We start from the raw sequence: 27,495 nt of genomic DNA, 5'->3' as shown, positions 1-27,495 counted from the left end.
CCAGGTGCCAGGCAGGGCTGGGCAGCAGCAGGGGACAGACACACGCTGCTGCACGCTCCCTCACCCCATGGCACGAGAGAACGAAAACAGCAACAATTTGCTTCCTCCTCCTCCTCCTTTCTTCTTGAGGTTTTTTTTCATTTCATTTTACGATTATTCCATTTTTTTCTTTTGAAACACACAACACTCCTTCTTGGGGGAAGGCAAACCCTCCAGAACTTCACATCCTTTTTTTTTTTCTTTTTTTAAGGCGTCACCAGAGTCAGGATCCAACCAGAGAAGGATCCAGCTTGTATTTTCCCCACAGACCTCCTCCCTCCTCTCAGAAGCAGGGGGGTGGGCTCTAAGTGGAGTGCAGGGGGATGACAAACTTGCAGCCAAAGGGTGAGTGGTAGTTGATGCCCACCTCCTGGAAGACCTTCTGGGGAATGCCAATGTCACAGAGGTAGACGCGGCCGGCGCGCTCGCCCAGCGGCAGCGGCAGCCCCAGCGCCAGCGACCACTTGGCGTCGATGGCCAGCTCCGCCTCGCTCATGGGCGGGTCTATGCTCAGCACGGGCGCTCGGTTCTGGTTGGCCCAGTCCACCACGGCTCTGTACCACGGCTGGTCTCTCAGAAAGGCGTTCTCGTGGCAATCCAGGCAGTTGATCACTAAGTCAACCGGGGTGGCTGGGAGGTCTGCAAGAAACACGGGCGGGGCTGCGCCGTCAGCACCTCTGGGGTTTGGGCTGCGCCCCCTGGCTCAGTGTTAGTGCCACCCTTCTCCCACACAGACCCATCCTGAACAGCTCCCCAGCACATCCCCGGCCTCGCAGCTACCAAACCTCACCCATCAGTCAGCAGTGGGCCCATCACAAAGGACCATTTGCTATTCCACTTTGCTATTCCAACTGTACTGCACTTTGAGCTCTGTCACTCTCAGCTGAGGGATTACAAACTCCTTGGTGCAATATCATGGAATGGTTTGGGTTGGAAGGGACATTAAAGTTCATCTGATCCCACCCCCTGTCACAGGCAGAGATACCTTCCCCTCTCCCAGGCTGCTCCAAGCTGGCCTTGGGTATTTCCAGGGATGAGGCAGCCACAGCTGCTCTGGAAAATCTGTTCCAACCTTTTCCAATGTTTTCTAACAGGCAGGAAGCTCTGTCAGCACAGCACAGCCCTGACTCCCAGCTTTGTTTCTCCCCACAAGTTCAAATGAAGCAGCTTGGAAAAGAACTGCCAAGCAGAATCCAGCAGTCTCCCAGGAGCTGTTTATTCTGAGCTGGGAATCCTGACAGCTGCTGCAAGTGGCTCAGCAGCAGCTGGACACTCATTCCCTCCCAGCTCCAACAAGGCAGCCCCTTATCCTACCAGAGCAGCTCCACATGGCAGCTCTTCCCACCGGAAACATCTGTGGCAGCACAACTGCTCCACTGTCGAGGCTCTGAGTGCCTGCTGTCCCTGCAGCCTCAGGGCAGCCACACAGGCCTGCCAGGGCCACTAGATGGTGCCAGGGCAGCAGGCAGCAGCCAGCCCTGCTCTGTGGAGAAGCCAGCTGTGCTCCCCAGGAGAATCCAGCCCTGCAGAGCCACCCACCTTTGACACTGGAGACCTGCTGGCCCTGTGTCTTGCAGAAGAGGCTGAGCTCATTGGTGATGGGCTCCAGCATCTTGACGAAGTTGGGGAGGAAGAGGATGACGTGCACGTCGTGGTTGGAGAGGTGGCGGCCGCAGCTGATGCCCTGAGCCCCCTTGACGTGGGGGCCGCACAGCAGCGCCACCGTGGGACGCTGGTGCACGTTCTTGGGGTTCAGCCTGCAACAAAAAACAGGAGGCTCTCACTAAACATCAAAGCTTCTCACCTTCCTGCATGGGGAAAAAAAAATTTAAAAATTGGTAAGATGCAAATTGGCAGGTGCTCTGCAAATCTGCTGTCGTTCGCAGGAAGGAACCCACATCCTTTCTGTGGTGTTTGCAGTTCAGAGAATCTCAGACTTGTTTGGGTGCAGGGGCCCCTAAAGGTCATCCACTAAGGCTGCTCCATCCCACCTGGCCTTGGACAGTCCCAGAGACCCAGGGGCAGCCACAGCTGCTCTGGGCAATGCTCAGCATGCCCTCAGAGAAGAATTTCTTCCACATATTTGACCCAAATTTCCTCTCTTTAAGTTCCTGATGAAGAGTCCCTCTCTTGTTTCCTTGTAGGCCCCTTCAGATAAATGAAGGTTGTTCCAGCCTTCTCTTCAGGACTTCCCTGAACCCACAAGGATGGCAGAAGAAAACTAAAAAATTGAAGTGAGTTTCCCCATCAGAGGAGTCACAATCAAAAAAGAAGAAAAATTATGTCTGCTCCTTAAGCTTCATCAACTGCACAATAAAGTTCATTTGGCCTGGAAGCCATCAGGGGCTTGCAGCAGGAATTTCAGCAGCCTCCATCATTTTTCAGTGCTCTCCACCAAGTGATCAGGTCCTGAGTAAGCAGATGGAGACTGGAGATTACCTTTCATTTTGAGAGCAAACAATCTGGAGCTGCCATCAACAGCACAAAAACACAGGTGCAGCTCCTGCCCACACCAACAGCCACAGAAGCAGGGAGCAGAGCTCTTCAGCAGCCAGCAAAAGGCACTGAGTGCACTCCAAAGCTGAGCAGGATGTGCTCAGGTGAGCCTGAAAAGCTGAGTTAGCCTCACAAAAATCCACACAGCACCGTTCTCATGGGCTGCCTTCTGCTTTTGTTGACACTGTGAAACTGCAATGTGACAAAACAGGCAAGGGAAGTGTGCAGAAAGGAGCTCATCACACATTCTGCAAGGCTCCATCCACCTCAGGCAGCACCTGTGCACAGCTCAGCTCCCTGAGCATCTCCCAGGAAGGGGGAAGGAAAAAAATCTCAGCTCTGCTTTGCTTGTGAGTCAAGAACAATTTCCAATAGGGGAAAGAAAAAATCTGTTTTGCTTTGCCTCTCACCTACGCAAAGCTCAGCTCTCTGAACAATTCCAAGTAAGGGGGAAAGAAAATCTCAGCTCTGCTTTGTCTGTGAGTCAAGAGTAATTTACAGTAAAGGGGAAGGAAAAATCTTTAGCTCTGCTTTGTCTGTCACTTGTGCAAAGCTCAGCTGTCTGAGCAACTCCTAGTAAGGAGGAAGGAAAATCTCAGCTCTACTTAGTGAGTTAAGAACAACTCCCAGTAAGAGAGAAGGAAAAATCTCAGTTTTGCTTTGCCTGTCACCTGTGCAAGGCTCAGCTCCCTGAACAACTCCCAGGAAGGGGGAAGGAAACTCTCAGCTCTGCTTTGTCTGTGAGTCAAGAACAATTTCCAGTAAGGGGAAAGGAAAAATCCTTCAGCTCTGCTTTTTCTGTGAGTCAAGAACAATTTCCAGTAAGGGGAAAGGAAAAATCCTTCAGCTCTCCTTTGTGAGTCAAGAACAATTTCCAGTAAGGGGGAAGGAAAAATCCTTCAGTTCTGTTTTGCCTGTGAGTCAAGAACAATTTCCAGTAAGGGGAAAGGAAAAATCCTTCAGCTCTGCTTTGTCTGTGAATGAAGAACAATTCCCTGTAAGGAGGAAGGTAAATCTCAGTTTTGCTTTGCCTCTCACCTGTGCAAAGCTCAGCTCCCTGAACAGTTTCCAGTAAGGGGGAAGGAGAACCTCAGTTCTGTTTTGTCTGTGAGCCAAGAACAAACCCCAGTAAGGGGGAAGGAAAAATATTCATCTCTGCTTTTTCTGTGAGTCAAGAACAATTTCCAGTAAGGAGAAAGGAAAAATCCTTCAGCTCTGCTTTGCCTGTGAGTCAAGAACAATTTCCAGTAAGGAGGAAGGTAAATCTCAGTTTTGCTTTGTCTCTCACCTGTGCAAAGCTCAGCACCCTGTACAACTCCCAGGAAGGGGGAAGGAAACCCCAGCTCTGCTTTGTGAGTCAAGAACAATTCCCAATAAGAGGGAAGGAAACTCTCAGCTCTGCTTTGCCTGTGAGCCAAGAACAATTCCCTGCAAGGAGGAAGGCAAAATCTCAGTTTTGCTTTGCCTCCCACCTGTGCAAAGCTCAGCTCCCTGAACAACTCTCAGTAAGGATGAAGGCAAATCTCATCTGTGCTTTATCTGAGTCCAGAGCCCACAGAAGCCCCTGGCAGCAGGGAGTGAGGGCCCTGCAGCCCCTCCCCTGCCCCAGTACCTGTTGGGCCCCCCCAGGAGGCTGAGGGCCATCTGGCTGGCACACACCCCTGTCATCTCCAGCCTCCTCTCCAGGCTCAGCCCGTGCTTCTCGGCCACGGCCAGCAGCTTCTTGTGCAGCTCGTAGGACACGCTGGGCACCACCAGCCCCGAGTCTGGGGACACAAAAGGGACAGTCAGACACCCCCAGACAGTGGCAGTGAAAAGGCTGCTAGCTGCTCACCCACCTTCCTCCACAAGCCACCAAATGGATCCAAATGGTTCTCACTGAAGCAGACAACTGCTGGCTTAAAATAACAGCTCCGCACAAGTTTCTGTGCTGCTAAAATTGTTCCGTTTTGGGAACACAAGGGCTGAGACAGATGGAATATTAAGGTTTTTCTTCATAGTCTCCAGGCTAGCAGTGCTTTAACCCACCATAAACTGCTCCTGAGCAATGTGAAAGGCAGAAAAGCAGCTGGGAAATGCCAAAAAAAACCCCAAAAACAGGATGTTTCCTGACACTGGTCCCCAAAACCCCAGAGATCACAGGAAAATGACCCAGCTGTTGTGTCTGGAGCAGCAGGTATGGGATGGAGCACAGCACACAGCAGCAGCAGGGAAAGGGAGAAGAGGGAGAAGAGGGAGAAGAGGGAGAAGAGAACAGGAAAAGGAGAAGAGAACAGGAAAAGGAGAAGAGAACAGGAAAAGGAGAAGAGAACAGGAAAAGGAGAAGAGAACAGGAAAAGGAGAAGAGAACAGGAAAGGAGAAGAGAACAGGAAAAGGAGAAGAGAACAGGAAAAGGAGAAGAGAACAGGAAAAGGAGAAGAGAAAAGGAAAAGGAGAAGAGAACAGGAAAAGGAGAAGAGAACAGGAAAAGGAGAAGAGAACAGGAAAAGGAGAAGAGAACAGGAAAAGGAGAAGAGAACAGGAAAAGGAGAAGAGAACAGGAAAAGGAGAAGAGAACAGGAAAAGGAGAAGAGAACAGGAAAAGGAGAAGAGAACAGGAAAAGGAGAAGAGAACAGGAAAAGGAGAAGAGAAGAAAAGAAGGAGAAGAAAAGAAGAAAAGAAGGAGAAGAAAAGAAGAAAAAAACCCAAAAACCTGCCAGGTGTTCTGGAGAGCCTGGGAAATGCTCCAGCACTTGGATCAAGAGAAAAGAAACAAGAGAGGGTTGGTGAAGTGATGAGGACTGTCCAGCCTGGATACTTCCAGGGATATAAAAATAAAAAAATATTTAAAAATTACATAATAATTAAATCTCCATTCTCCCAAACAACTAATCACTATAACATCAAAGCCACAAAAAAAAAAAAAAAAAAGAAAAAAAAAAAAAAAGAAAAAGATAAAACCCAACTTTCTTATCAAGAATCAGGAGAATTTTTGGGAAAATTGGAGGAAATTTTGGGGGGGAAATTTGGGATTTTCAGGCATCCAGCCCAGTTTGTTCTCCTGGCTCCAGATCTTCTTCCCCATGGAGGTGAAGCAAAAATGGGGCAAAAAAAGCCAAATTTTGGGTAAATCCAGAGAAAATTGGGAATTTTGGGCTAAAAACAATGAGGAATGTTTGAGGGGGGAAATGTTGAGAGGGGGGGAAAAGGAAAATTTGGAGGGGACAAAAATGGAAAATTTTGACAGGGGGCAAATTCTGAGGGAAAAAAATAGAAAGTTTTGAGGGGGGAAAAAAAGGGAAAATTTTGAAGGGGGGGAAAATGGAAAATTGAGGGGGGAAAAATGGAAAATTTTGAGGGGGGATAAATGGAAAATTTTGAGGGGGGGGAAAATGGAAAATTTTGGGGGGGGGGAAATGGAAAATTTTGAGGGGGGGGAATGGAAAATTTTGAGGGGGGGGAAAATGGAAAATTCTGAGGGGGGGGGAAATGGAAAATTCTGAGGGGGGGGAAAATGGAAAATTTTGAGGGGGGGAATATTTGGATTTTTGGACGGAAAATTTGAATTTTGGGTTGAAAATGGAGTATTTTGAGTGGAAAATTTGGATTTTTGGGTTGAAAACGGGGAATTTGGGGAAAAAATCTTGATAATTTGGGGCAAAAAAATGCAGAATTCAGAGTGGAAAATGAAGAAATTTGGGAGAAATTCCTGAAAATGTCTGGGGAAAAAAAGGGAAAGTGAGGAAGTGACATTTAGCATGCCAGGCCTGTCCTAATTGCTCCCTGTCTGAAATGCCAGCAGAGCTTCCCAAGGTCCAGCAGCTCATCAAAAACAGGCCTGGGGAGTTAAATAAACTCAGCAATCAAGGAGGAGATGTGTAAAACCCACAAACAATAACAGCACTGCCACAAAACTGAAACCCTGCCAACTTTAATTATGTTTGGGTTGGACAGGGCATCTTTATTGTTTGGTAATGAAGGCAATAAAATAAATTAGCCCAGGTTTTTTAATATTAAATAAATGTGTTTTACAGCTGCCTGGGATTAAAAAAATAAAGAAAAAAGAAAAAAAAAACCAGCTCTCAGAAAAGCATCCCAGTGTTTATTCTACACACACCAAGTTATTTCAAGTCAGCAACAAAATCCCAGGCTGGAAGTCCTGCAGGTGAGTCTTTTGGGGAAGTCAAAGAGTGACTCAAAACTGACATCAGCAGTTTGATTTTCTGGTTATTCCTGAGCTCCATGGCATAACAAAAGCAGGCAGAGATGCAGAGACAGGGATGCCACAGTGCCAAGAGCTGGATATGAACTCCCTGCCAATCTCCAGCATCAGTTTTGTGCTGCTGCAGCAGACAGAGAATCACTGTCTCAGTCAGGGCTCTATTAACACAATCATCTCACAGATTGAGCCTGGGGAAAAAAAAAAAAAAAGAAAAAAAAAACAGGAGAAAGAAGTGCTTTGTCATAACTAGGAAATGCTTTTTGCAAGGAGAGCTTCCTTTAGGAAACCAGAACAAACTCTGCAGGGAGAATCCTGCCTCAGCCACATCCAAAGCCCAGATTTCTGGAGCTCTTGGCTCTCACTCCATCCCACCAGCTGCTCTGTGAGCCACTGAGAGGCAGGCTGCCTGCAGCTCAGCATCCTCCTTCCAGCTGCTGAACAAAGGGGGTGGCTTTGAGCTTCCATCCCTGAATTCACTCACTGCTGCTCAGTGCATGGTGGTTTTCCTCCCAGGAATTCTGCTGCTGGAATCCCCTATCAGCCATCCTGCCCAGACTGGCTGCCAACAGTGGCTTAGCTTTTGTTTCAGACTAGACATCCACAGAGGCCCTGTCTCCTCTCAAACAAGCCAGCTGGAAGATGGATTGACAAGTGGGAAATTTGAAAAAAAAAAAAACCAACAACAACAAAAAACCTCCACAAGACAGACAGGAAACCACAGGGAAAAATGAAGAGGTGCTTATTCACACAGCACATGGGTAATCAGTGTAGCTTCTTCCACAGGGGAGATTTAAAAAGCAGGAGGTTAAATTGAGCAGGAAAAAAAGCCATTAATCCTGAACTCTCACTGTTGCCTCAGGAAGTCTCAAAATCATAAAAGACAAAGCAGTGGGGAAAGTCTCACTGCACATTTGTTTCACTGTTCTTCCAGGATCCCTGCAAACACAACACTGAGCTGTCACAACCCACTGTGTTCTCCTCTCCCAGGCAGCAGAATGGGACAATAGGAAGAGGAATGACAGAAATGGAGAACTAGGACATTGTTATACACCAGAACCATTCCAAAAAAGGAACTTTTCAGAAGTGGAAAGCAGCAAATCATTACAAATCCATCAGCTTCCTCCCCTGAAGGGTTTCACAGCCCAGATGGAATCTCCAGGCAGAGGAGGAATGACAGCCCAAGGAGCTGCTCACACTTCTGCTCAGGCCACCACAGTATCAGTTGCTTTGAGTCCCTGCAGGAAGAGCTGACATCTGCTTTTACTCTGAAGTGGAAAAGAAACATTCCTGGAATGCCAAATTTCCTTCACTCCTAAGTGCTTAAAAATCAAAGGCAAGATATCCTGAGGAGAACAAAGATCCCTGGAATTTGGAGCTAAATTGTGCCCAAAGTTCATCTTCACATGAACTGTATTTAAACCCAGGCAGAAATGGAGAACTACAACCCAAGGAGTGCCAGAGCACAGAAAATCTCCTGAAACCACCAAAGCACAAATCCCTGAGCTCATCCCTCTGTCACCCTCCAGAGGGTTCACCAGGCAGCTGAAACCAGAGCAAGCATTCAAACACCTCCTGCTCAGCTGCCAACCACCAGCTTTGCTCCCTGCTGGAGCAACGTTCACCTTGCTGCCCTCCCAGTATTGATACATATATATAAAAAAAATTATATATATATAAAAATATACACATATATATATATATATATCAGTACTGATAAATAAATAAATATCATTATTGGTAGATAAATAAATATATATACAATATCTATACATATATTTATTTAGCAATACTGAGATATTATAAATAGTATTGATAAATAAATATATATACATATATCTATCTATATATATGTTATATATATCTCAGCATTGATAAATATCTATATATATTTCACTATTGATATCTATCTCTATATATATCACTATTGATAAATATACCAATACCTCACTATTGATAAACATATACATATCCCAGCACTGATAAATACCCCAGCAGAGATCTCAGAAAGCCTGCAAGGCACAGCTCAGTGCGGACACACAAATCCAAGCTGACATGAGCAACGCCCTGACTCAGCCCACACCCAGCCGAGCCCTGGCGCCCAAACCCCCCAAGAGCAGCACCTGGGGTGCCCATCAGCCGAGAGGAGCCCTACCCGTGCAGAACTCCTTGTGGGGGCTGTGCGGCACCAGGATGCGGCGGTAGACGATGGGCTCCGCCTCCAGGATGTTCTCGTCGTGCCGGTAGCGCGCGGGTTTCTCGCTGGGCGTGCCGCGGGAGCGGCTGCCGCTCCGCCTCTCGTATGTCTCGATCTCCTCGAACACGGCCGCCTTGTCAAACAGCGCCAGGTTGCCCTCGAAATCGAAATCCGTGTCCGGGATCTCGTCGATGTCGTCCCCGAAGCACTCGTCGTCCTTGCTCTTCATCTGCCCGTTCTTCAGGCCGCTCTTCTTCGGGGTCACCTGGTTGGGATGGCGGCTGCTCGACGACCCTACACCCAAAAAAATTTTTAAAAAAAAGCAAGTTGAGAGTGTGTCCTTTTTTACAGTCCCCCTACTCATGTGGTGGTGATTTGTACCACTTAATTTGTGGTTTGAAGTTTGAAGTTTCTTCTATTTTTACTCTCTTTTACAGAGATTAATTTTCTCGTGTTTGGGATTTGATTGTTATTAAATCTTATCAAAAGTACAGAAAGTTCAGTGACACTTCCAGCCACCAGCTAGAAGTGAGCACAAATGGAGAGAGATCCAGCTGCTGCAAGGTCTCTTAAAGCTAAGCAGCCTAATAGAGAATTAACATCTATATTATTTATACTTTTGACCCAATAACCAAATTCCCATGACCCTCAGTGCAGCACTAACTGTCCAAGCAGAAACTACTGCCTGAAACCATGAAGAAGAGGAAGATGAGCACTGAAAAAGTCATCACCCAAAATCCTCAATCCTGTCCCATACCTATCACTGTACTATAAAAACCTCAAATTCAAAACCTTTACCATGTGAATCACACACTTTTATTTAACTGTACACCTGTGATTTTATCTCCATCACTCAAATCTGGAAGCCTTCAGGTCCAAAGCAGTGTTCTCCAGGGGCTCAGAAAGCACAGAAAGCTCAAAAATCCCAGGTTTCTGGGACCCAACACTTGCTATGGAGCTGACCCCAGGCATTACTCAGTCACTAAACCAGCATTAAACAGAACAAGAGCATCAGCAAAGAGACTTCCAGGGACTTCCCAGCAGCCAGGTTAGAAAAACAGGATTGCCCACAGCAGCAAAAGAGGTTTTATTTAATCCCAGTGTCACACCAGTGGTGAGGTTATCAGCTGTGACCCCAGAGTTTTCCTCCCATCCTGAGCCAATGGTCAGGCAGGTGTGTGACACAAAGCCTTCTCTGGAATTCCTCAAAATTTCAGAGACTACTGTGGGTGTTTTCTTCCATATTAATGATCTTCAAGGGGTTACTTCAAACCCTCAATATAAAGTATCTCTTTTTCCTACACCTTGATGTAAGATATGACAAACAGTCCACTGCCTCATTCCTGTTTCACTCTCCTCCTTCTCCATTACCTTATATTTTGGAATACACTTGTTTCCAATCACATTCATTGGGAAAACCCAAATTCTCTGCAGTGAGACTGATGAAAGTCTCCTACTTAGGGCTGGACATTGAGAACTGATGCAAAAACACAATTATGAGGACAACTTTACTTGTTAATTCTTCCTTTGCTCTCCAGGTCCAGACAATATTATTGTTTCTCACTGCCACTGTTACACTTGTAATTACTAGAAAATACTTGAGGCCAATTCCTGCAGTTACAGGAATCACCCACAGTGTCCAACAGATGGAGTAAGTTGTCAAGCAAGGCTGCTTGCTCTACTAAACCATTTCCTGTTGTTTAAGATGAGTCCCTCTGTGAGGGATGCATGGCCTCAGCAAGGATTTATTTCAGGTTTTTCTGGTGAACTGAAAGCTTTCCCTGTCCCCACAGCAAGATCCTAAATCTGCTGGGCTTTGCAGAACAACCATTCCCCATTAAGGAAAAAACCAACAAAACCAAACATCCTTCTCCAATGAGAATGCCTTGGAAGGACAGACAACAGATTTCCAGCACTGTGGTGACAAACAGGATTTAGTAGAGAGGAAAGAGCAAGGCTTCTCAGCAGGGAAAATTTCAGCAGGCACACTTTAACCACTTCTCCATGTGCATGGTTTTGAAAGCTTTTTGGTAACAACTTCCACTCTGCCCTAGATACAGGGCTCCCAAACCAAAGCTGGACAGGATTTGGTTTGGAACTAAACTGCACTGCTGAGGGAATCACAGCCACAGCTGCTGCTGTGGAGGAAGATGAGAAATGCAAACACAACAGGCCCAAGTTCTCCCCCAGCACTCAGGAATTTCAGCTCAAGCAGGAGCCAAGGGACCCTCAGGGCTCAGATGGACAACTTCTTCATGTCAGTGTTGAGAATTTGCCAGCTCCTTGCCAGACCCCTCTGCAAACAGCTCCACACTCCCTCCAGCTACCCCAAAACCCAGTGTGTGTGTCTAGTGGGACAGGAGCAGCTGATGTCAGCATGGAATGCTGATAGAATAAAGGAAAACTGGAGAACAATGGCTGCAAAGCTCCCTGCAGCCACAGAGAATGGGAGCCAGGAGCCCAGCTCACCAAAATCCATCCTGAGGGCTGTCAGCTCTGCAGTGCTCTGCCCTGACTGCCCCAAGTCACACAGAGCATGGCACAGCCTGCAATGAGCTGGCAGCAAAGTTAGGAGCTCTTCCTCCTCAAGCATCACCTTCTAGACAGGAAGAAATGACAGCTGGTTCTGCTCAGGGAGGAAAGCAGATTTCCTACCCTGCAACTTTTGGATCCCAGCTCCCAGTGCCTCTGCCCTGCTTGGAGAGCAGCTCCACTCCAAGCTGTCACACAGAAAAGCACCTCCCTCAAAATATAAACAACCCTTCCCTGGCATTTTTTTCTGTTGTTCCTAAGGAATAACAACCCTTTTCATGTAGAACACACAAGCAAACAAAGTCTCCAGTGAGCTGGCTGCCTTCCTGAGAGATCCCTGTGGGAGGCTGTGCTGCCAGCCCTGGCACCAGGAGCCTGCTGCCAGCACAGCCATTGTTGGGAAACCTGCCTTGGTGTTTGTTGTTTATTGATTCCTGTCACACCAGTGACATTCCAAAGGGGAATGCTGGCCCTGACTTGGCACGCTAGAGGCCAACAGGAGGTCAGCTTTCACATGGAGGATCCAAGTTTTGGGTGACATCTCAGCTCATGCTTCCCTGGACTCCTGCACAAAGCCAGGCTCAACTCCATCCCCCTCCCAAAACTCACACATCACTCTCCCTACTCTCCAAACACACATTTTACAGGGTAAAACATTCCTTCTCTATCCCAAAATGAACCTAAGCTAACAATCTACACCTAGGACCTCACTCAACCTGCCTCAAGGTCTGTAAAAGTGACCTCACTTGTGCTCATGAATTGCTTGTGGGTTGAAAAACTCTCTGCTCACCCCAAATCTACCAGACATCCTGGAAGGGGTAAAAATATCCCAGATGTTGGTGGGGGAGAAAGATTTCCAGAGGTCTAGGAATTTCTCCCCAAAAACTACAGCCTTACACCTGTTAAACTGGCCTGGCCCACTTGGGTTTATTTTCTAATTGAAATGGGGGGAAAAATGAAGTCATGGTTTCAACAATTAAGTCATGGAAATATGCTGGATGTACACTGACATTTCAGGAATTGGATTATGAGGATCTGGAAAGGAAAATAGCCCAGGGGGCTTTTGAAGGAAAAGAGTGATCAAAACCAGTTTTGGCCCAGTTTTGAAGATTTTATCAAGAGAAATAAAAATAATGGATGTGTGACTTTGGGATGCTCTGATTCTATCTTACATCACCCTCATTAATTAGTATTTTTAACAACACAGCCAAAACCCCTTCATAATTATGTATGGGGTGATGTTGTAATAGGTTATGGGTACAGAAGCCTTAAATAGAAAAGCTTGGAGAGATTTAAAAAGCAAGATGTTAAATTGAGCAGGAAAAAAAGCCATTAATCCTGAACTCTCACTGCTGCCTCAGGAAGTCTCACAATCATAAAAGACAAAGCAGTGGAGAAAGTCTCACTGCACATTTCTTCCACTTTTCCTCCAGGACTCTTGCAAACACTGAGCTGTCACAACCCACTGTGTTCTCATCTCACCTAAGGATAACATTGCAGTTTGTTTAGAGGAAAAGCTGGGGAATCTTCAAACAGGAAAGAGAGCAAAATGAGGAAGTGTTTGGAACTGGCATTAGACATTTTCTACACAGAATGACTAAGATGGAAGAGACCTTTAAGGTCATCAATCTAACAACACCTCAACTAGACTAGGGCACTGAGTGCCACATACAATCTTTTTTTAAACATATCCAGGGTCAAAAACTTTTTTCCTTTCATCCAAATTTAAGGCTGCGATCTCTCATCCTGTCTGGAAAAAGAGATGAACCTCCACCTGACTGCTTCCAGGTGGGGTCAGAAATAGAATACATTTCAGAACAACCCACAGGTGGGTCAGTTTCCAGCAAAGCCTGGTGAAAAAGGGGAGGAGCTGGAGCAGGAGAGCCCCAGACTCACAGGAGTTGTGCCTCCGCCGGAAGCCTTTGGACTGGCTCAGCGTTTCCATGTGTCGATCCATGTAGCTCTTGGAGCACTGCTGCTGTGGGGAGATGAGCAGCTCCTGGCTCTTCATGTCTGGCCTCCTGGGGATGTTCTGAGGGGCACTGCTGGACATGGGCTTCTTCAGCACCTTGCCAGTGCCATTCTGGCTGGGCCCCACCTGGCAGCCCACGCCTGGCGTGGTTGTGTCCATCTGCTGCGAGTCCCCGCATTGCCTGCTGTCCCCTGGCCCTGGGATCTCCAGAATCTTCAGCTCAGTGATGTCACCTGCCCTAAAAACAGCAGGAGAAAATCAGGAATTTAACACACACCTTGGCAGGAAAAAAAAAAAAAAAAAACAGACAAAAGCTCCTGAGGAAAAACATCAATGTTCTGATGCCACCATCAATAGAAATCAATGCACCACTGCATTGATAGAAACAAGGGAATAAAAGGATTTGAATATTCAAACATACAGGGCACTTTCACAGACATCAAAATGCTCAACTGAAATGACAAAGCAGAAATTTAGCACATACCCTGGCAGGGGAAAAAAAAACAAACCCCAAAACTCCTGAGGAAAAACATCATTGTTCTGATGCCATCATGGATAGAAACCAATACACCACTGCCTGATCAATAGAAACAAGGGAATAAGAAGATTTGAATAGTCAAACATACAGGGCACTTTCACAGACATCCAAATGCTCAACTGAAATGGCAAATCTTCAAAATAACCACTTCAGTATTCCTGCACTGCACCTGTAATTTGTTTGGAAGGTTCTGTAGTTTGAAAGGTAGAAACAGGAACCAGTCAAGCAAAAAATAGAAGCAACTGGGGCAGACCTTTGCAGAAATCTGCATTAATTTAACAGTTTCTAGCTAATTAATTGCTCTCAGCCTTGAGGCTACTATTACATTTAATCCATTTCTGCAGAAAGCTACCCTCAGATTAGCACAGCTCATGCTCAGACAAGGACTACACTTCCCATTTCCAAAGAAAAAAAGGATCAAGAAAACTAAATCTAGCATTGGGCACAAGCCAAAAGAAAACAAAGGAGTGATTATAAAGACCTCCATTTGCACTGACTGCAAGAAATCCAGCAGGAATTAGGCTCTTCTAGTTTGAACCCAGCATTTGTCCAAGTGGGATATGAGAGCAGAGAGACTTCCACACATCCCCTGGCAGGATGTGGCTCTTGTCTTCTCCCAGTGTCCCTCTTCAAAATCCAAAGGAAAAAAAAGATAAATTAAGAGAATTGACTTTGTAGAGTCAATGTTAGTGAAAAATGAGTGACTCAGGGCTTTACTACAACATTGCAGGCAACAGGAAAATGTGCAGTGAGGAGTGACTCCTATTTACACTTTTTAAGCACAGTGCTGCCAGGAACTGGTGGGAAAGAACTGCTGAGGGCAAAGCTTTAAAAAAGCACATCAGAGCCCCCTCTGCTACAACTGAATAGAAATAAAAATAATGAAAAACAAAATACAGATATGTATTTGTATACATACACAGTCTGACCCTTAAATAACCTCTGAGACTGAGCTACCCCAGTCCAGCTCCAGGATTTGAGCCTGGAATTAAGAACTGCTGAGGGCAAAGCTGTAAAAAAGCACATCAGAGCCCCTTCTGTTACAATAGAACAGAATACAAATAAAAATAATCCAAATTAACTCAAAATAAAATATATATTTGTATATATATACAGTCTGGCCCTTAAATAACCTCAGAGCCTGAGCTACACTACTTCAGGATTCAAGACAGGAATTAAGAACTGCTGAGGGGAAAGCTTTAAAAAAACACATCAGCCCCCTCTGCTAAAACAGAATATGAATAAAAATAATTTAAAATGAAATATGTATTTGTATATGTACATAGTTTGACCCTAAACAATCTCAGAGCCTGAGCTACACTCCTTCAAGATTTAAGCCTGGAATTAAGAACTGCTGAGGGTAAAGCTGTAAAAAACCACGTCAGTTCCCCCTGCTACAACATAATATGAATAAAAATGACAAATAATTTAAAATTAAATATATATATGTATATGTACACAATCTGACCCTAAATAATCTCTGAGCCTGAGCTACACTCCTTTAGGATTTGAGCCTGGAATTAAGAACTGCTGAGGGCAAAGCTGTAAAAAAGCCCATCAGCCCCCTCTGCTAAAACATAATACGAATAAAAATAATGAAAAATAATGTAAAATGAAATATATATTTGTATACCTAGGCAGCCTGAGGCACAGGGGGCAGGAGAGGCACTAACCTGAAGGTGACCTCTGGCACCAGGCATTTGACACCGTTGTGGAAGGGCCGTGTGAGGGAGATGGTCTGGCTGACCTGATCCACAGCAGAAACTCTGCCCTGGTAAACCCCCAAACTCTCCCCACAGTTTATGGACACAATGCTGCCCAGCCAGTCCGTGGCCATCCTTGTGGAGCTGCTGAGAAGAGCACACAGCTGGCTGGAAAAGAAAAAATACACAACCTGCATCAGCACTGCCTCTCCTCTGTGAGGAGGAAATGACACCCCAAGTGCCATAAACATAAATTACAGAGTTGGCTTTTCACAAATTTAAGGTAGATACTGTATGTTAAAATGGTTTTTAAGATATCATTTGATTTAAGTGTAGCATAAAGAGTAACATTGCTTGTGGAGCTGCTGAGAAGAGCAAGAGCTGGCTGGAAAACAAAAAATTCACAACCTGCATCAGCATCAGCTCTCCTCCTTCCCAGGCAGCTCCTCTCTGCACTGTGGGGAGAAAATGACACTCCAAATGTTATAAACACTAATTTAGGATTGGCTTTTCCCAAATATTAGGGTGGATACTGTATGTTAAAATGGTTTTTAAGATATAATTTTCTTTAAGAGTAACATTGCTTGTGGAGCTGTTGTGAAGAGCACAGAGCTGGCTGGAAAACAAAAATATTCACAACCTGCATCAGCACAGCCTCTCCTCTGTGAGGAGGAAATGACACCCCAAGTGTTAGAAACACAAATTTAGGATTGGCTTTTCACAAATTTAAGATAGATACTATATGTTAAAATGGATTTTAAGATGTAATTTTCTGTAAGAGTAACATTGCTTGTGGAGCTGCTGTGAAGAGCACAGAGCTGGTTGGAAAACAAAAAAATTCACAACTTGGATCAGCACAGCCTCTCGTCTGTGAGGAGGAAATGACACCCCAAATGATATAAAAACAAATTTAGGATTGGCTTTTCCCAAATATTAGGGTGGGTATTGTATGTGTGGTGTTAAAGTGGTTTTTAAGTTAAGAGTAACAAAGTTACTCTCTGTAGTTCTCTTTGTAGTAGGTGATCTGCCTGCTCAGCTGAATAAAACAAAATTAAAACATAATCTAATAAAGTATCTTTGTATGAAGTTGAATAACAGCCAATAAAGACACCTAGCACAATATATCAGTTACCAGGTGGGTATTTTTCTGTAAAAATTGAAAAGCACAGTCCAAATTAAGGCTGGTAAAAGAAATTAAAACTACCAGCAAAAAAAAAAAAAAAAACATGCTGGAAAAAGACAAATTTAAGGAGTGACAGTTTTTGGAATACGAAAAAGAGTTTGGGAAGAAAGTTTAAAGTTTGTCAAAAAGGTAAGATCTACCAAAAAAAGTAAATTTCATTTTTCACACTACCATCCCATCCAGAGTAGAAATCCCTGCATGGGGTTTTTGCCTTCCCCACCTTTTGTTCCACTGCCTGAATTCAAGGCTTCCAAAAGGAATATTCAGTTTTTAAAACATTTTATAATATAAATATTTTTTAAAATAGCAATTTTTAATTAAATAATTAAATAAATAAGTATAATTATAAATATGTTAATAAGTAAATGCTACACCACAAATCACAAAAGTTTAAAATATAAAAGATTACATATATTGATATTTATAAATAAAATAATGATATAAAGTATTATTTCTTTATTAAATTGTTTAGCTTTAAAAAAACCTTGTAATTAACTAAATTTGCCTGTTTTACTCACTTTTAACTAATAACTAAAAGTATTACAAAACTCTCTGTACTTTGAATGAAATTTAATAAACAGCCAAGCCCAAACACAAAAAATTCATCTCCTTCATGTTTTTAATCCTGACTTTAAATAAAAAAGAAAATAAAAATGGAATAAAAATAAATAATAAAATATATATTAACATACAAATTAATGCACAAAAATAAAATAAACCCCACAAATTAAATAATACAATTATCCCATTTACAATTGTTTTAGTAAGAAAGATGTCCACAAAAGCCCCTGAAGGGTTTTAAAATAAATAAAATTAAATAAAAAAATTAGCTAAAAATAATTTAAAATAAAAATCTCTTTTATCACCTCCTCACTAAAATTATCTAGAGTTTCATTTCCAGGTTGGAAAAAAAAAAAAAAAAAAATCAACACTCCCTCTAATTCCAAACTGGGAATTTATTTTCACTTCCCTCCTTAATGCAAACAGCTCCTGTGAATATTCAGGATTGATCTCTGAATTTCAGAAAATTAAAATCTTTATGGGAACAGAGATACAGAGAAACAGAGAAAGGGGGGAAAAATCCCCAAAAATTGGAATCTAGTGCAGAGTTAACATCACTGCCACAATTAAATAAATTAATTAAAAACCAGCTGCTCTCCTTGCCAGCAGCTGAAAACTGGAATTTGTTCAGACAGATGTTTCCAACACTCCTGGAAGCAGCTAAAGAGCTCCTTTGATCCCAGATTTCCCAGTGACAGAGAGAATGAGACATGGCAGGCTCACAAATGGAGAGATTTGCCTTTCATGCTGTAATCAAAGAGGGAAAATGTTTGGTATTTACTGTGAGCAGCACAAAGGAACACAGGAGACAGCCCAGGGAGATCAACAGCCGTGTATAAATCACATTTCTGGGAGAGGCAGATGGATTCTCTGCAAGCTGAGCCTCTTGGAAAGATGGGAGGGAAAGAAAACTGGTGAGGAAAAAAATAATCTGATTTCCCTCAACTTTCATAGGGGTGCTTCAAAGCAAGAGCCTCTTTTAGCAAAAATAAAACAACAAAAAACAAAACCAAAACAATAAATCTGTGCTAGAGTGCAAATATAATTAAATATCCCTTAGTGGGACTGTGCCATTAAAGGAAAACACAGGGATCCCAAATATTGTAAAATGCAAACAGGTGGAACCATCACAGGTAAATTCAACCTGCCCCATAGGGAACCCACAAGGGGAAAAGGGGAACCCCCCAAAGTAAAACCAGGGAACCCAAAATAAACACAGGGAATAATTCCATGGATAAACACAGGAAACCCCAAAAACAAACACAGGGAAACCCCAAAAACAAACACAGGGAAACCCCAAAAACAAACACAGGGAAACCCAAAAACAAACACAGGGAAACCCCAAAAACAAACACAGGGAAACCCAAAAACAAACACAGGGAACCCCAAAAACAAACACAGGGAAACCCCAAAAACAAACACAGGGAAACCCCAAAAACAAACACAGGGAACAATTCCATGGATAAGGCACAGGGAACCCCCAAAAAATAAACACAGGGAATCCCATTGGATAAACCCAGGGAACAATTCCATGGATGAACACAGGGAATCCCAAAAATAAACATAGGGAACCCTAAAAATAAACACCGGGATCCCCCAAAAAACCCCACAAGGAATCCCAATGGGTAAACACAGGGAACAATTCAATGGATAAACACAGGGAACCCCAAAAATAAACACAGGGAACCCCTCCTCCAAAAATTAACACAGGGAACAATTCCATGGATAAGCACAGGGAACCCCAAAAATAAACACAGAGAATCCCAAAAATAAACACAGGGATCCCCCCATGGATAAACACAGGGAACCCCACAAATAAACACAGAGAATCCCAAAAATAAACACAGGGATCCCCCCATGGATAAACACAGGGAACCCCACAAATAAACCCAGGGCCCTCCACTGGTACACACAGGGCCACTCACAGATAAACACAGGGAGCCTCATAGGTAAACACAGCCCCCCGTAAATAAACACTGCCCCCCGTAAATAAACACAGCCCCCCGTAAATAAACACAGCCCCCCGTAAATAAACACAGCCCCCCGTAAATAAACACAGCCCCCCGTAAATAAACACAGCCCCCCGTAAATAAACACAGCCCCCCGTAAATAAACACAGCCCCCCCGTAAATAAACACTGCCCCCCGTAAATAAACACTGCCCCCCGTAAATAAACACAGCCCCCCGTAAATAAAAACAGCCCCCCGTAAATAAAAACAGCCCCCCGTAAATAAAAACAGCCCCCCGTAAATAAACACAGCCCCCCGTAAATAAACACAGCCCCCCGTAAATAAAAACAGCCCCCCGTAAATAAACACAGCCCCCGTAAATAAACACAGCTCCTCACAGGCAAACGCAGCCCCCAGTGAGCAAACCCAGGCCCCACAGGACCGCACGGGGACCCCACAGTCACACTCAGCCCCCCACGGGCCGCTCCCCTCCGTGCCCGCCCCGGCCCGTTGGGGCCCGGCGCCGCGGCCGCGCCTCACGGCAGCCCGGCAGAGCCCCAGCTGCCCGGGAGGGCCCCGCGCCAGCCCCGCCCGCCGCCGCCGAACGCCCGGGCCGTGCCCGCCGTGCCCGCCATCCCCCCGCGCCCCTCACCCGCCGCCGCCGCTCCCGCCTCACCGCGGCCCCTCCGCCTCGGCGACGCTCCGCGTGACGTCACTTCCGGTCCCGCCCCCGGCGGCGCGGCGCTCTGGCCGCCGGCGGGATCATAGAGACGGCGTGGGAGCCGCGCTGTGCGCATGCGCAGTGCCCGTGGCTCCGCCCCCCCCACGCGCGGCGCTCCGGCCGCCGGCGGGATCGTAGAGACAGCGGGGGAGTTGCGCTGTGATCACACCTGGCTCACACCTGTGTTACACTCATGTGTCACACACCTGGCTCACACCTGTGTTACACACCTGGCTCACACACCTGGGCCACACACCTGTCACCTCTGTCCCCCCATCACACCATCCCTTCCATCATATCTGTGTCATCTCAATTACACCTCCATCCCTCCATCATCATCTCCATCCCTCCATCCCTTCCATCATCACCATCCCTCCTTCATCATCATCATCTCCATCCCTCCAGCCCTTCCATCATCACCATCCCTCCTTCATCATCATCATCCCTTCCATCCCTCCATCATCTCCACCCTCTCCATCCCTTCCATCATCTCCATGCCTCCATCATCATCATCATCATCTCCACCCTCTTCACCCCTTCCATCTCTTTTTTCCAGGGATAGAAAGCTTCTCCCAAATTTCAGTGAGCTGATCCAGAGCTTGGCATCACCTTTCTGCCTCTCCCAGCTGAGGAGAAGGACCAGAACCAGCTCCCTTGGGGATTAAAAACTTCCCCCACTGCCACTGGAGTCACAGCTTGTTAATTTACAACAGGAAAAACCCAGATCCAACATACCAACTCAGATTTTTAACGATGATAGGGAGGTGTAGGGTGATTTCCCCCCAAAAATAATCATCTCCCAGTGGAATAAAATCAGAAATATACTTGAGCAATGTTAAATATAAGTATTTATTGGGTTAGAAATATGTGGTTTCCATCCCAGCACATTCCCAACAGGCACAAACAGGCAGGAATTGCTGCTCCATTTGCCATGAGGCTTCACCTTTCCCCTGGCTAAAGCTGAAATCAGCACAAGGCACCTTAACCTGGATATAGAAACCTACTGCTTCATTAAAAATAAAACCCTGATATTAAAAAAAGGCAGCAAATACAGTTAGTCTGAAAGCCAGGAGGGTCCCTGTTCCTTTTCTCAGTCCTTTGAAATTTTCCAGGAGTAGGGAGTGATTTAAAATTTCAGTTTCTGAGCAGCACTGCTGGTGGTTTGTTTTTATTTTTTTAACCAGTAGGAAGACTCAGAAATTCACTTAATGGTTTTACATTCAAGGAATTTGGGTGTGTGGGTGCACCCAGGATGGGCCCCCTCGAGGTGGGGGGAAGCACCCATTCCCAGTGGCACCAGGAGCTGGCAAAGAGGATTTCAGCCCATGGGATCAGGCTGGGCAGCATCCTCCCAGAGGAGCACTGATTTCAATTTGAACCACCACAGACTGGATCTCTCTGGGGAGAAAAAAAAAAAAAAATCCCTCCTAGGAGAGGAGCAAAAGCAGCAAAGCCAAGTCCAACTCCCTCAGGGCGAGCTCTTCACGGGGAAACGCTGCTGGACCTGGAAAGCCTCACACTTCTTGTACTTCATGGTCAGCCCGTACTGGGGGGTGATGTCCACGGGCTCCCCGGGCCGCAGGCTGAAGTGCAGCTGCTGCAGCAGCGTGCTGAGGAACAGGAAGATCTCCCAGCGGCCGATGGCCTCGCCCAGGCAGCGCCGCCGGCCCAGCCCGAAGCACAGAACCTTCTCCCCCTCTGTCCTGCTCAGCTCTGCCCCCGAGGCCGCCAGGAACCGCTCGGGCATGAAGGCTGAAGGGTCTTTCCAAAGGTTCCTGCCACACACAGGGGATATTCCTCAGAGGGTGGTTTGGTCACACAGTCGGCTCCCTGTGTTTTGGGGACATTACAGCTCATCCAGTGCCACCCCCTGCCATGGCAGGGGCACCTTCCACCGTCCCAAGCTCTGTCCAGCCTGGCCTTGGACACTTCCAGGGATCCACAGCATCCTGTGCCAGGGCCTCACCACCCTCACAGGGAGATTTATTCCACAATATCCCATCCATCCCTGCCCTCTGAAAACGGGAAACCATTCCCTGTGTCCTGTCCCCAATATCCCATCCATCCCTGCCCTCTGGCAGTGGGAAACCATTCCCTGAGTCCTGTTCCCAATATCCCATCCATCCCTGCCCTCTGGCAGTGGGAACCATTCCCTGTGTCCTGTCCTTCCATCCCTTGTGCCCAGTCCCTCTCCAGCTCTCCTGGAGATCCTGGAAGAGGCTCTGAGGTATTCCCAGATCCTGGCTCAAGAGCAGAGGGCTCCAGCCCAGTTTTGACCCCTGCAATGGGGACAGTGACCAAAACCTCTCCCTGCAGAGAGGAGCTTTGCAGTCCCCACCACCCAAAGCTCTGTCCCTGGTCTCAAACACCAACTCTGTGTCAGACTGCATCAGCTCAGCCTGTTGTAGCCTCTGTCCCAGGCTCAGGCTGTGTCTGCCCAGGCAGAAACTGGAGATGGATTTAATTCCACCCATTTCATTCCAGCAGCTTCAGCACTGGGATCAGCCAGCAGCCCTTCAAGCACGACAAGTGGGGACCAGGGGGCTTTCCCTTTTGGAATCCTCTCAGCAGAACTTCCCAGCCTGCTGGGAGGTGCCAGGTGGGATCTAACAGATGGGAATTTCTGCTTGGATATGTGGAATCCTGTCTGCCCTAAGGGCAGCATTCCCTGCAGGAGCAGGAGGGATATCAGAAGGTTTCCAGCCTCTGGGAGAATTTGGATACAAACATCTCAAGCTTTAATCCAAAATTCCCCATCTGGGAACCCCCTTAGCTTACTCCCTGCTGGAATGTCTCTGCTGGGAAGCAGTGGAGGGGCAGGATGGGGCTCTGGTTTCCAGCCCCCTCATCATTCCCAGAGCCGATTTTCAGCAATCACAACACGAGCCCATCGAGTCTGACAGTCACGTCACCACATTTTCCTCCCTTCGAAAGGGAGCCAGGCAATTCCCATTGAGCTGTCAGCTCGGATCACAGGATCTGCTTGGCAGCAGGAATCACCCATTGCTGATTATCCAGCAGTAATCCCTGGTGCTGGGGAGCTGCTGAACCGGGGGCCAAGTCAAGCTGGACCAGCTCCATGCCCAGCAGAGTCAGCATCAAACCCATACCATTTTTGATCCAATCTTTTTGTACATGATCCAGGGGTTTTTGGCACGAGGATTAGCATGATCTGAATGCCAAGAGAAGCCAGGGATGGGCAGGGAGGGTTTGGAATACTCACTCATCGTGATTCACTTGCCACTGGTTGATGAACACGCAGGTGTCCTTGGGGATGTAGTAACCATTCAGCACCGTTGCTTTGGTCGTGCTGAAGGTGAAAAGGGAAGTTAGAGGAGACCCACAGCTCCTGACAAGTCAAAGCCCAGCCAGTCCTGCAGGGGTTTCGTCTTCAAAGCCTCATTTGAGCCCTTAGGACTGGCTAGGAAACACCCCAGATTGTATTTGGGAGATTTAACAGTTTTGGTTACGCTTTCCTCCAACAGAAAAACTCCAGCTTCATTTCACAGCTCGTTCCAGATGAGTTGTGATGTGATTCCTCCCACGGCAGGAAGAAATATAAACCCAGCCAGCAAAGGTTTATGGGGTGAAAACAACCTCAAAACGAACGATTCAACCCCAGAAAGGCAGCAAACTGGAATATCTCCCCCTATCAGGGATCACTTCCCTGCCAAAACGGCACCTCCCAAAAAAAAACCCCTAATAAGGTGTCAGCAGAGCTGCCAGTACCTGTGTGGGATGGTGAAGGGCACGAAGGAGGAATGCCTGAACATCTCCAGGATAAAAGCTTCGGTGTAGGGCAGCTTGCCCCGGTCTGACAGCCGGGGGCGCCGCTCCCGCCCGATGGTCTGGTCTGGGGGAGGTGGAGATCAGGAACAGGGTCAGGATCAGGGCTGGCCAGAGGCATTTTGGCCCTCTAAGAATGTGAATGCTGTTCATGGACTCACCCAGCTCTTCCTGGATCTTTCTCTGGACATCAGGGTACAAGGCAACGTACATGAGGCTCCAGGACAGGGCAGTTGCCACGGTGTCAAAGCCTGGATGAGCGTGGAAAAGGCATTTAGCTACCACAAGAGGACAGGTGAGTGGGTGCTTCAGATTCCACCATTCTGGAAGAGTTTGTTCCCCCATCAGCTGCCAGCAAAAAGCTCTGGTTGCCACTCAGGAGGGCGCACAAACAGCAGCTTCACATCCCCACCCAGCCTCCAGCTTTGAGATTAGTCCCAAAAAAGCTCTAATGGTGCTCTCAGAAACATTCCCACCTGCCCCAAAGAGGTCGTTGACGATGTGGATGATCTTCTCGTTGGAGAGCTGGACGTGGCTGTCCTCCCCGGCGCTCTTCTCCTGGCAGTGCCCGATCAGCGAGTCCGTGATGTCCCGGATGTGCTCCTGGGGAAGAGCCGGTGGCTCAGGGACACAGGGATGGGGAAACCTGCCCCAAACAGGGCTTGGTGTGTGGGGGGGATAACTGCAGCTCACAGCTCTCACGGACTCTTGCAGGCATGTCCACATCCAGGAGATCCCAGCCTTTCCTTACCTTATCAAAGCTGCTGTAATGCTCCTGCACGATTTTCTGCACGAAGGCGTTGAAGCGGCGGTTGATGTCCTTGAAGAGCTCCATGCTGCGGCTGGGCAGGTACCGCAGCAGGGGGATGAAGTCAGCGGGGTGCCCGCCCGCGGCCACCTCCCCAAATTCGTTGCCCATGTTCACCAGGCTCAGCAGCTCCTGGTCGTCGTGCTCGTAGCGCTTGCCGAAGCACATAGCACAGATGACATTGGCCACCGACACCACCAGGTACTGGTTGAGGTCAAACCTTTTCTCCTCCTTCATCACCTGCAGGAATTTGCTGACCAGGTACTCGGCCTCCTGCGACACGTGCTCCTCCAGCAGGCAGCTGCAGGACGAGTTGGGGCTGGGGGCCACCGAGAAGCTCTTCAGAGCGCTCTGGGCCAGCCTCCTGCGAGCCTTCCACACCTCCCCGGAGTCCGGGCTGAACGCCAGGCTCTGCCCGTTGGAGATGTAGTGGAAGCTGTAGAGGTCGGGGCGGCCCATGAAGTCCTCTCCTTGCTTGACCAGCGCTTGCCGGATGGTGTCCAGCCCGCTGAGCACCAGCACGGGCCGGCTGCCGATGCGCACCTCCATCACGTCCCCGTAGCGCCGGCTCAGCCGCGCCAGCGCCAGGTGCGTGTCCTTGCGCAGCTCCAGCACGTTGCCCAGCACGGGAAAGCCCCGCGGGCCCGGCGGCCTCCGCAGCCCCGAGGGCGCGGACTGCTGCTGCTGCAGCCACTGCAGCAGCGCCAGCACCAGGCACAGCGCCGCGGCCACCAGCAGCACCTCGGTGACCGACAGCGCTCCGGGGCTCGCCACCAGCCGCATCGCAGCCTTCAGCATCGCGGAGAGGCGCTAGAGGAGCCGAGGGAAGGGAGGGCAAGAGCGGGGATCAGCGAGGGGCTGAGAGCTGAGGCTGCTCCTCAGCCTGGGACGGCCCCGAACCAGCTCGGGGCACGGAGCTGCCCCGCAGCGCTGCGGGTTTGCAGCCACACAAGCTGGAGACCTGTGAAGGCTCCCAGCACACCCGCCCATCCCTAAAGGGGGTCCTCAACCCATCAGAGACTTTGGGACATTCCTCTCCCCACGGAAAACCCAATCCCCCACTGGCACAGCCGTGGCTCATGCCCAGGGATGACAGTCTAGTAAAACAAGGCAAGGGAAACTGCAGCTCAGCAAATCCCAGGGCAGCAGGAGGAGAAAGTGGATCCAGGGCTGCCGGACCCATGAGGAGTTCGGCTGTTCTGAGCCTGGGACGGCCCCGAACCAGCTCGGGGCACGGAGCTGCCCCGCAGCGCTGCGGGTTTGCAGCCGCACAAGCTGGAGACCTGTGAAGGCTCCCAGCACACCCACCCAACCTCAACCCTTCAGGGACTTTGTGACAGCCCTGTCCCAGCAGCAGACCCTCAGACTGGCGAGCAGAACCCTCAGGAATAAACCAAAGATGCCATAGGAGCTGGGGCTGGTCTCTGGGCTCAGACACCTGGAGCAGCGACAGTGCAGGACAGGAGCAGAGTCGGGCTCCACTTGTGACCCGCAGTTGCTGCACCTTAGGGCACCCCTCGCACTAAAAAGCAGATTTTTGCTAGCCAGGTGTGGAAAGATTAAGTCCCCCAACTTTAATCTCTACGTGCCCGGGAAGCAAAAGTGCTCTCTTAACCACAGGACCTTTATTTTCTCCCCAAAGTTTTTTTCCAGAGCCCTTGGCTAGGGGAGAGCTGATTTGAGTCACCGAGTCACCACTCACTAGCAAGTGAAGCACAGCAGTGCCAGGAATTCTCCCAGAGATCGATGGTTGTGAAAAATAACCCTGGCTGCAGCGGGGTGGTTGCACCCCGCTCCCAGCTCTGTCAGAAACCACGGAATCAGGGAGTCCCTCAAGTTGGTCGGGACTCCTAAAGACCATCGAGTCCAACTCCCAGCTCCTCACAGGACGAAATCCATCCAAAAACCCCGAGCAGGGAGGTTGGCTGTCAAATCTCCCTTCCCTTGGGTTTGGCAGGGTGCCACAGCCCCCCACGGGACACCCGTGAAGGGAAGATTTCGGGTGGCTGTGGGGGCTGGTTGCAGCGTAGCCGGGACCCCGGTAAGACTCGTGAGGGGAGCGTTACCGCCAGGACCCCCAAAAACCACCTTCCAACAGGTGGGGGGAGGATGCTGCTGGGGTGGGGAAGGGAGGACAGGGCACTGCGGGGCCGAGCATCACCCGGGGGTGCTGGAAGCGCCCCCCAGCCCCGTCCATGGCCGTCGGGGCTCTGCGGTACTCACCTCAGCGCGGAGCGGCGGGAGGGGCCCGATCCCCGGCAGGTGCCCGCTCCCTGCCGCGCCTGCTTTATATGCATCGCCCCGCGCTCTGATTGGCCCGGCCGCCTCCCGTCACGTGTCCCCAACTCCCCAAGAACTCCCCGGACCCCCCCCCGGACCCCCCATCCCCGGAGCTCTCCCCACGCGTTGGGTCCGGGACCCCCGAGCATCCCCGGAGGGGAGGCAGAGCGGCGGGCGGGGGGAGGGCTGGGGAGGGAGTTGGGGTCCCGATAGATCGCGGCGTGGGGTGCGGGGGTGTCGGTGCCGCCCGTGGGTTCCAGCCCGGGGCGGGCATCGCGTGCGAAGAGGGCGGGATGTTTGGGCAAACCCGCACCGCCCCGGTCACTCCAGTCACGCTACCACCAGGATCTAAAGGCGCCGGGCCCGGGCCCCGCTGCTCCCCAGGACCCCCCCGGGGCCGCCCCGGTTGTCCTGCTCCCCCCCAGACCCAGAGGGTTCCATAAACCCACGGCCGCGCCCCCCCGGCCCGGTGCCCGCAGCCCCGGCACATCCGCGGTGTCCGGAGCCGCGGGGACAGCGGCAGCGTGGGG

The 27,495-nt window shown here is 48.5% G+C and overlaps 2 protein-coding genes across 4 annotated transcripts; both read right to left on the bottom strand.

The window, feature by feature from the left end:
• Positions 1–121: 121 nt before the first annotated feature.
• On the bottom strand, positions 122–20,126 carry EDC3 (enhancer of mRNA decapping 3). 2 transcript variants are annotated; one of them, XM_079318246.1, is made up of 7 exons: positions 20,047–20,126; positions 15,648–15,845; positions 13,361–13,674; positions 8,891–9,226; positions 4,148–4,301; positions 1,579–1,796; positions 122–678 (listed from the first exon to the last, which is right to left on the bottom strand). In XM_079318246.1, exons 2-7 carry the CDS (start codon positions 15,809–15,811, stop codon positions 344–346), a joined length of 1,521 nt encoding a protein of 506 aa, XP_079174372.1. In that variant the 5' UTR covers positions 15,812–15,845; positions 20,047–20,126; the 3' UTR covers positions 122–343. The 2 variants fall into 2 exon arrangements, with proteins under 2 accessions (XP_079174372.1, XP_079174371.1); XM_079318245.1 differs by having other exon boundaries at positions 20,023–20,107.
• Positions 20,127–20,933: 807 nt separating this feature from the next.
• Positions 20,934–26,943, bottom strand: LOC306808151 (cytochrome P450 1A4-like). Of its 2 annotated transcripts, none has more exons than XM_079318385.1 (7): positions 26,909–26,943; positions 24,629–25,495; positions 24,354–24,480; positions 24,039–24,128; positions 23,821–23,944; positions 23,315–23,401; positions 20,934–21,866 (listed from the first exon to the last, which is right to left on the bottom strand). In XM_079318385.1, exons 2-7 carry the CDS (start codon positions 25,481–25,483, stop codon positions 21,560–21,562), a joined length of 1,590 nt encoding a protein of 529 aa, XP_079174511.1. In that variant the 5' UTR covers positions 25,484–25,495; positions 26,909–26,943; the 3' UTR covers positions 20,934–21,559. The 2 variants fall into 2 exon arrangements, with proteins under 2 accessions (XP_079174511.1, XP_079174510.1); XM_079318384.1 differs by lacking the exon at positions 26,909–26,943 and adding an exon at positions 26,388–26,450 and having other exon boundaries at positions 21,555–21,866.
• Positions 26,944–27,495: the final 552 nt, after the last annotated feature.

The sequence above is a fragment of the Erithacus rubecula genome (genome assembly GCF_903797595.1).
Source record: "Erithacus rubecula genome assembly, chromosome: 14".
NCBI classification, from domain to species: Eukaryota; Metazoa; Chordata; class Aves; order Passeriformes; family Muscicapidae; genus Erithacus; species Erithacus rubecula.
This window is presented reverse-complemented; position numbering and strand designations above follow the sequence as displayed.